Source organism: Otolemur garnettii, unplaced genomic scaffold (assembly GCF_000181295.1).
Source record: "Otolemur garnettii isolate 467f Iridium unplaced genomic scaffold, OtoGar3 scaffold00001, whole genome shotgun sequence".
NCBI classification, from domain to species: domain Eukaryota; kingdom Metazoa; phylum Chordata; class Mammalia; order Primates; family Galagidae; genus Otolemur; species Otolemur garnettii.
In genome coordinates, this window is record NW_003852396.1 from 33,435,207 (window position 1) to 33,444,607 (window position 9,401).

The following is a 9,401-nucleotide window of genomic DNA, read 5'->3' on the forward strand; positions in this document are numbered from 1 at the left end:
TACTAGTAAATTTACAAATAAGCACACTGTTGCATTCATACTTTTAGTAATGGATTTAGAAATTTTAGTTATGGATTATAATACAATCAAAGTTAAGGCCTAATGACTCACACTGACATACTGGTACTTCACCACTCCAGTTGTCACACACCCACATTCACTTCACTTCATACTCAACAATATTCCAACAATACTCAATGCAAGGCAATAGAGATAAGGCCAAGGGTTTCTCCTTTGCTGTCCCTGTAACTCTCCTCTCAGCCTTTAGCCTTTAGAAACCACCTCTGCCCTGCTAGCCTGCTCTAGTCACACTATTTCTTAACTTTATTTAACCGTCTATACTCTTTACTGAATGGGAGCTTCGTAAAGGCAGCACCACGTCATATTTACCTGTGTATCTGAAAATCTCTGATGGAGTTTTCTCACAGTAGACACTTAATAGATTCACCGAATGAAAGTTGATATGAATACGTAATGCAATTTCTGTCAACATTCAGAGAGACTGTTTTGCAATACATGAGTATGATAAAATAAATCTAAAAATCATTTAGGACAATATAGAAGCAAAAATGTGAAAACATTTTTTGGTTCAGCTTTTAAATTATTATTTTGTGGTCATTAATCTTTCAATAATATCATTCAGAGAAGAGGAAAAAGCTATCATACAGATGTAAGTAAAAATCATAATAAGACAAATATTATAATTCATTGGACAAATCTCAAATTATCTATCAAACAGCTATCAATTACATATCCGCACCAAGCTCCATACACCAAAATAACATCTGTCTCCAGGAAAGGCTTTAAATCCTTCCTTCTGGGGTGGCCCTGTGGCTCAAAAAAGTAGGGTGCTGGCCCCATGTGCTGGAGGTGGTAGGTTCAAACCCAGCCAATGGAAAAAAACTGCAAAAACATAAATAAATAATAAATTCTTCCTTTATATTGCTAACAATGTACTCAAAAATGTGATTATATAATCCCCTGCCTTTTGGAATCTCACCATCAGAATATGTGTACTCTTTGACATGTCATATAACCCTTTTAAAGACCTATCTCTGCATATTTCTCCTGTCTCGTTTCAAGGTATGGGATTTAAATTAAATTTTATATAAATTAAATTTTATATTTGAATATTGGAAAATATCATAGTTTTCAAAACATGACATTTTTGTCACCTTTACACCCTGGATTATGCTACCCCTCCTTCCTGAAAACCCCTTCCTATAAATTCCCATCTTGTGGTTAATTCATATCTACTGTACCAAATTTGGGTGCCTTCCTTGGCTTTCTTTTGTGGGTCAGTCGCTACCCACTCAGATTCATGAAATTATTAAGTCTATCTCTGACATTGGTCTTAGAATACTTGTACCATCTCTTATGTGATAAATAACTCTGAATAATAATAATATTTGCAGTTGATGGTTATAATAGCAGCATTTTTGCTCCTCTATATTTCCTGGCTAGATTCCCTATGAAAGGCTAAAAACATGATCTTAAAAATGCAAAATATTTTCAAGTATCTGGTAGGGTCACCCTCTCCTACAAGGCTAGATAAAGATGCTCAGCTCCCTACATTTGTGCCAAACCAGAACCCTCTTTATAACTATAATTTAGTGGCATCCTGCCTTTTGTATTCCGTCCTGTTATTCTGACTCTGCCTCCTACAGTCTGGCCCTAAGTACTAGTTGTTTCCATGGTTTATTGCATTGCCTCCTGTCTGGGTATGTTCTGATCGCACTGGCATGTCATAATCTTCAAATCTGTCCTCATGTTGGATCTATATGCCCCGTTTGGGGGTTCCTTAAACTACTCTAATCAAGCATTCCCTATTTGAAGGATATGCTGTCTTGCTTCATGCCAGTCTCCCAGAGTGTATGCTGTGTTTTTGTGTGTGTGTTTGTTTGTTTTGTGTGTGTATGCGTGTTATGAAAAGCAAGAGAAGTGTTTGTATGACCCGACCAAATGAATTCAGGTTCTGTAACAATAACTGAAGAAGCAGTACACGTTCCTTTTTCTATTATTTTTTTTAAAGATGATGGTATTTACTACCAGAAGAGTAAAGAAAGCAAAACATTTTGAAAAGGCTGCTTGTTATAGGACTTATTGAGGGAATGTCCCATGGATTCAAAGTTGAGTAGAGTGTTGGAAAAGCATCAGATGCTGTCCTGGACAAGTATTTGAGGTGGGATTGTACACAGAAGATGGACCTCTAGGCTCAGAAATATAGAGGCTTCAAAAGCAGAAAGAAAAATTAATTATCCAGTAAAAAGAAATGTAGAACTAGTCGGGAAAGTGAATACAGGAGTGAGAGGAACTTCAGGGAGTGGTATCGTGGTGTTTCAAAGCAGATGAGCCACTTAGAAGCCACAGTGCATAGATGTCACATGAATAGTCCTCTTCATACATCACATCCAGCCTTTCTGGCTAACTGTAGATCTGCTCTAATGAACAACAGAGGAATGAATAGTGAATGAAGTGAGAGGAGATAGGGATTGGTTTTTTCATAAAGCAGAAAGAATGAGGTGAAAGAGTAGCACTGTTGCCACAACAGATATCTGCCAGTACCCTGCAAAGTTGGGGCTCTTCAGCTTCAATTGAACTTTGAAAGGAGGAGTCAGAGGAGTAATCAAAGCCTACTACCCACAGGACTCCAAGCCCTGGGGACTCTGTTTATCTCAGGTTCTCCCAGCTGGAGCCGTGGTGTTTTACACACACAGAGGAAAAAGGATAAATCCTTCCTTTACTGGTGCCTCTCACTGACCTGGCATGACACTTACTTACGCTCTCACTTCTTCAACATACACTGGGTGGGCTTCTCTTTTTAAAAATGACCTGCTGCTGGTGAGTCTTCACTACATTCCTGTGCCAGGATTTGGGGGAACTATGAGAGAGGATGCAGAAGAAGGGGATGCATAGGTGTCCCAAAAGATCAGTAAACCTGGAAGGGTGGTCTCAGCTCTAATTCTGGATTCTCCCCTAAAAATTTGAAAGGCCTTAGGCAAGTGCATTCTCTCTACATTGCCCACACTGGGCCTTATTTTTTTCACTTGTAAAACAAAGTCTTAGTATACAAGGATCCCCACAGAATCTCCTCCGTTGCTGATACTCTCAGAGTCTCTGCACAAAAGGAGAGCCACGGAAAGGATCTGAGCATAGGGTGCACCCTCCTTAAAGAAGAAGAGAGCTCACCTGCAATTATCTGCAAGGAAGGCCAGAAGAAAGGGCTGCCTTGTTCCTATATGGCCAGGAATATCCCTTTCTGGGTCAAGAACAGGGGTCAGGGGAAAGCAGTCATTCACTTATTCAACACATAATTAAGTGCATTTTATGTGCTAAGCCAGTGAATGTAATAGGAATATCTACCCTCAATCTGCTTATAATCATACAAACAACTCCCTGTGACTATCTGACATCTAGGATATGACCTCCTCCTTCCAAAATTGTCCCCCACCCTACTCAGAAAAGGCATGTTTACATGTGAGTGGAAATGTTCTCTGGGGGCTGAAGAATGAGGAATCAGGTCCAAATGCTTGGGCTTAGACATGGCTTTCATTTGCATATTCTTCTACTTATAAGAAAGTGTTGACTTTAAAAAAACATAGCAATATTGAATTCAAACAAATACTAGTTATGATGTTTATGATAGCAAGGTGAGGGGCTAACTACTTACCACATTACTGACAATCCTTCTTTTCAGGAGCTTTCTCCTATGGTCTAGTTTGTACTTCCTCTGCTTGAATGTTGCAATTATATTGTAATTAGTCATGACCGACTAAGTGCTGATGAAGGGAGTCCTGTTTCTCAGTAAAAATGGAGAACACCCATTGCTTGTCTACTGTGGACAATTGTCTCTCTTGCTGGGAGAAACTCCCTAGTTCTTTTCCAAGAGGAATTATCCCAGCCCTGTTATTGTCTTTTTATGAACTTTTTGCTTCCACCAGGTTCCTCTCCCTGCCCTCTTCCTGAAGCCAGTGAACACAGAGCTGAGAACAGAATTCCGGGCACAGGTAATCAAAACGAGAGGTGAGCACTTTATTCATTCACTTACTCAGTTTTTCATGCAAAAAAGTGCACAGTAATGCCTACCAAGCAGTAGACACAGTCCTGAGCTCTACTCTCAAAGAATCTCAGTCATTTTTTTAAATAGTAGGTCAAAGTTATGTTATAAGGACATGTTATAATTAAAGAGTAGCTATAAACACTATAGGTAATAAGTAATATACATCATATAAAGTATAAGTATATATATAAATACACATAGATAATTATATTTGTATATTTATGCAGAGAAATATATTTTATGTACACAGGTACACTCTTTTACATATATAAAAATATCTATAAAGTATATGAGGAATATAAGTTATATAAAGTGTGTGAGTAAATCCATACACTTACGTATCTTTATCCCCATACAGATTTGTTCTTATACAAATGTATATATAGGTATATTCTACATATAAGTATAAATATATAAAATGCAAAAATATAAAGAATGTTTGTGCATATTTACACTCTAATAGTGCCACATAAAAGGTACGACGTGAGTACAAGAAGGATTTATTTAACTCTACACAAGGAAGTCAGGGAAGATTTGTCAGAAGTAATGATATTTGTACTAAGTCTTAAAGGATCAGTAAGTGTTTACTGGTTGGAAAAATAGTAGTTTTTGCCAAGAAGGCATGAAATATAGAAGAATAGAAACAATAGAAGTATGCACAGGGAATTTAAGAAAGACAGATGTGGGTGTGGTGGCTGGGATAGGATAGAGATGCATTTGGAAAAGTGCCCAAGCAAGAAGGCCTGGCCAAGCACAGAGTGTTACAGAACTCTGTGTCATGTGGGGGCCACGCCCTTTTGAATTGGGCAGCTAGGGCTCAAATTCCACCAGCAGTATTAGCTGACTGTGAGGCCTTGGCAAGGTTCTTCACCTTCTTAACCCCCTTGTCAGAGTGATGCAGGGTTGACCCTGCTCTTCCTGAGCATCATTCCTTCTTGCCACCTCCTCCCAGGTTTCTTTCAGTGTACGGCAGCATATACTGTCACCACTGTCTCTCCTTATTGCCCCCTCCCCAGTCATCTTTCCAGTCACTTCACCTTATTCACTGAATATTTGAGCACTGATTCACTTTTCTTCCTTTCCACTACTGATGGAGTCATAATTCTTAGTGATTTCAGTATTGTCTTTATTTAATCCAATAGATAGACTCATTCTCAGTGCACTGGCCTCCTCTCACTAAGGATTGTGTCATTTAATATAAACTAGAAGCTCAATTATACACCAGACTCCAGAACTCCCCTTCCTTTTCACTGCCCCTTGCCTCATGTTTTAACATTTATTTTTTTGTAGTAGATTATCGTAATCATTCCCTTGCATATATCCTGAACTTCAGTCTGCTAGCCCTCACTAACTCCAGTCTGCTCTGATGCAACACTTCTGCATAGTATTTTCCTGCATTTGACCAACTGAATGTCTTGATGAAAAATACACCTGGATGCTGACTGGCTGCACTTTGACTCTGTGCACATCAAAGAGGCATTCTGCACTACTACAGCACCCTTGTTTGTGTCTTCGCTCTCTCCTGGCTTTCTGTCTTGAACACACTGGAATTAGATTTTATTCCTAAACTCTCTTCTGAAACTGCTCCTGTCAAGGTCAGCAATGAGCTCCACATTGCTTAGCTTTTGGTCGTCTCTCAGTCTTTATTACCTTAAACCCTCAGAAACATTATAGAGAATTGATTAATTCTTCTTGAAATACATATAAGACCATGCACCCATGGCTTCTTCCTATATAACTGGGCAAATACTTCATTATGAAAGTTTTGAGATACACAAAAATCAAGAAATGTAAAATCTGTGTGGATGGAAACAAAGGAGGCCCCCACAGCAATAGCGATAAGCTGAGCAACTTGAAAATTGCACAGGTAAATCAAAAAGGATGCTTTGTTGAAGTGAAATAATGGACCATAACACAGTCTGTCTTATAACTTTTGCGATCATCCCCATAGAAAGCCCTTTTAACTGTCTCCTTGCCTCTGTGCTGGACCTTCTAAAACCTTTATCAATGTAGCACTTCTGTTCTCAACTCTTAACTTACAAGTATAACAAAATTCAAAGTAGCTTTCATGACCTACAAGACCATAGATGATCTAGGAGTTAGCTATTGCTTCATGAGGTCTGCCTTCTCCTCCCCACCTTGCTGCCTCCATGGCATGTACATTGGCCTCCTTTCATCTTTCAAATTTGTCCAGCTTCTGTCTCTTCAGGAACTTTCATTTACTCTTCCATCTGCCTGGAATGTTCTTCAAGATGTCCACACACTTGCCCCCAATTTCATTCAGACCTCTTCTCTAAAGTTCCTCCCTCAAGGAGATCTTCTCTATCTTATCTAAAATCCATCACTCTCAACTTCGTCTTTTACTAGCTCCATATTCTTTATAGCACTGCATAAACTTGCATTATAGTATGTATATGTTTAATTTTGTCTTTATTTTGTTTGTTTGTTTCTTTCTTTTATTTCCTTGAGACAAAGTCTTACTTTGTCACCTCAGTAAAGTGCTGTGGCAACCGCATAGCAACCTCAAACTGTTGGGCTCAAGTGATCCTCTTGCTTTAGCCTTCCAAGTAGCAGAAGCTACCGGTACCCACTAGAGTGTCCACCTATCTATTCTGTTTGTGTCACTATTACACTTCTAGTAAATAAAAATTCAACAAATATTTGTTGAATCAATTAATATAAATTATTTAAATAAGATTAATGGTGAAAACAAATGTTTATTAATTAACTTAAATAATATTTAAAGGGTTACAGTCATGTGGTGATTCAAAAAGTCAATCTAGAACAAAGATACAATTTAGAAAAAAAGGCAGACATGGTTTCTGTCCACAAGCAGCCACATCTCAGAGACAATACAGAAAATGGCAATAGTGCCTGAGAATTTTCACGGTAGTTGAAAGTACTGTGAGCAGATGGAGGGGTGTCCAAACTAACCTTGAAGAATTTAAGAAGGCTTTCTCAAAGTTATCGTGTCTGAGCTGAGGCAGATTGTATGAAGAGGAATAACTAGAAAAAGAGTAAGGAAAGCTATTTCAAAAATTACTGCTTTTATTCCAAGAAGAATAAAAATACAAATGTTTAAATATGAGTAACAATACTAGAGAACCTGAAGAAATTTTTAGTTTCATTGATTCCATGCTTATGAATGATAGATTAGAATACGGGACATAAACAGACAAAAAATAAGGCAGGGCCTTGAATGTCATTTTAAACCTTTTGTATTTCATGTCAAATTTGGCTTCATAAATATATCTTTTGCTATAGAGTAATCAATTGAAATAATCAACTAATAGTGCAAACTAATTGCAATTGGAATAATCCAACAAGAGATAATCCCAATCTGAATCAGGTTAGCATTAATGAAGATGATGGTAAGTAAACATATTTATTGAAATCCCAATAAGTGGAAATCCCAGGATTTGCTGACTGATTAATTAGATACCGGGAAGAGGTGTGATACAGAGGAATAAAACATAAAACTTAATTTTTTTTACATAGGCTACTGAGATAACTAACACAAATAAACAAGAAGGGTTTGGGGAAAGAAGCAACAAGTTCCCTTTTTTACCCAGCTTGGAGGTAACTATGAAACCTTAAGCTGTAGATGCTCCATGTAATAGTAGATATGCAAGTTCGGAAATTGAAAGAGAGAAGTTGTTCTGGAGCTGTCAATATAGGAGTATAGATGGCAAGTGAAATCACAGGAGTTGATGGCATTGCCTGGTGGGAAATAATAAAGTGTGGCCACAAAATTCCAAGGATGGGAAAAACTATATTCAAGGGATGAGTGATGAAAATAAACCAAGAAATAAGACAAATAAGTAATAGAAGTAAAGTATAAAGAAAAGTAATAGAAATAAATCAGAAAATTGGCGAGGGTAATGTCATCTAAGAAACTTTCAAGAAGGTAGTGAGGGTGGTGAGTGGGGGAACAGTGGCATAGATGATAACAGAGGTGATGACATCATGATGCTGCCTATGTTGCTGTGGATGTTAGTGCAGCTGAAGACTTGGTAACAAGAAATGTCCATTTCTTTTCAGCTCAATCCCTGAGGAATGTCAGCCCAATATTTGCTCAGTCCTCAACTGATGGTTCCACCGAACATTACTCAGTTTAGCCCCATGTTCTACCTCACTGGCTTTCCTGGATTGGAAGCCATTGAACACTGGATTTTCATCCCCTTTTTCTTTATGTACATAGTGGCCATCTCAGGAAATTGTTTAATTCTGATAATCATTAAGACCAGCCCCCACCTGCACACACCCATGTACTGTCTACTGTCCTTGCTGGCCCTCGTTGACCTGGGACTGTCATTGTCCACCTTGCCAACCACCGTGGGGATCTTTTGGTTCGACTTCCGCAGCATCTACTTTGGAGCCTGCCAGATCCAGATGTTCTGCATCCATTCATTTTCATTCATGGAGTCATCAGTGCTGCTCATCATGTCCTTTGATCGCTTTGTGGCCATCTGCCACCCCCTAAGGTACTTGACCATTATCACTGGCCAGCGAATGGTGCGGGCAGGCCTGATTGTTATCCTCCGAGGACCTGTGGCCCTTATCCCCCTTGTCCTCCTGCTGAAGACTTTTCCTTACTGCAGACCTCCAGTCCTCTCTCACTCATTTTGTCTGCACCAGGAAGTGATACACCTGGCCTGCACAGACACCACCTTTAACAACATGTACGGGCTGGCAGTGGTAGTATTCACCATGATGCTGGACTTGGTGCTCATTGGACTGTCATATGGCTTCATCCTGCACACAGTGGCGGGCCTGGCCTCCCGAGAGGAGCAACTCCGAGCCTTCCAAACATGTACTTCTCATCTCTGTGCTGTGCTGATATTCTTTGTGCCCATGGTAGGGCTGTCTCTGGTGCACCGTTTTGGGAAGCATGTTCCACGTGCTGTGCACCTTCTTATGGCGAATGTCTACCTTTTTGTGCCGCCCATGCTTAACCCAATCATATACAGTATTAAGACCAAGGAAATACGCCGTGCTATCATCAAGCTCCTAGTCCTTAGAAAAGCCAAAGCAGAGTCCTGGGGCTAAACTGCCACTGAGAGCCCATAAGAAGGCTCCCAACTGGGTTGAAAATTTATGGCATTGACTATCCACTGTAACTCCCCATGTTTGCTAAGATTTTTCCTTTGTCATACATAAAATATAGGCAAATGTATTTATTAAGCTATGGCTTAAAAAGACAGATCTTTTCTTGTCCATATCATAATGCTTCCTCCTGTACCTGAGAACTGGCATTTTTGGTAGTAGCAAAAGCTGCCCAGAGGAAGACTTTACTGATGGTTATTATCAACCTATAAATACTGAAACTAGGGAGAGGGGA

At 39.2% G+C, this 9,401-nt stretch overlaps 1 protein-coding gene across 1 annotated transcript; it reads left to right on the forward strand.

Moving 5' to 3' along the window:
- Window positions 1-8,100: 8,100 nt before the first annotated feature.
- LOC100942956 (olfactory receptor 51M1) lies at window positions 8,101-9,140 on the forward strand. The gene has a single exon (XM_003780995.3). It carries the CDS (start codon window positions 8,117-8,119, stop codon window positions 9,107-9,109), a length of 993 nt encoding a protein of 330 aa, XP_003781043.1. The 5' UTR covers window positions 8,101-8,116; the 3' UTR covers window positions 9,110-9,140.
- The last annotated feature ends 261 nt before the right edge of the window (window positions 9,141-9,401 follow it).

What these genes read in the sequence shown, in the direction of transcription:
- LOC100942956 (XM_003780995.3), top strand. Translation starts at nt 8,117, where the DNA reads ATGTCAGCCCAATATTTGCTCAGTCCTCAACTGATGGTTCCACCGAAC.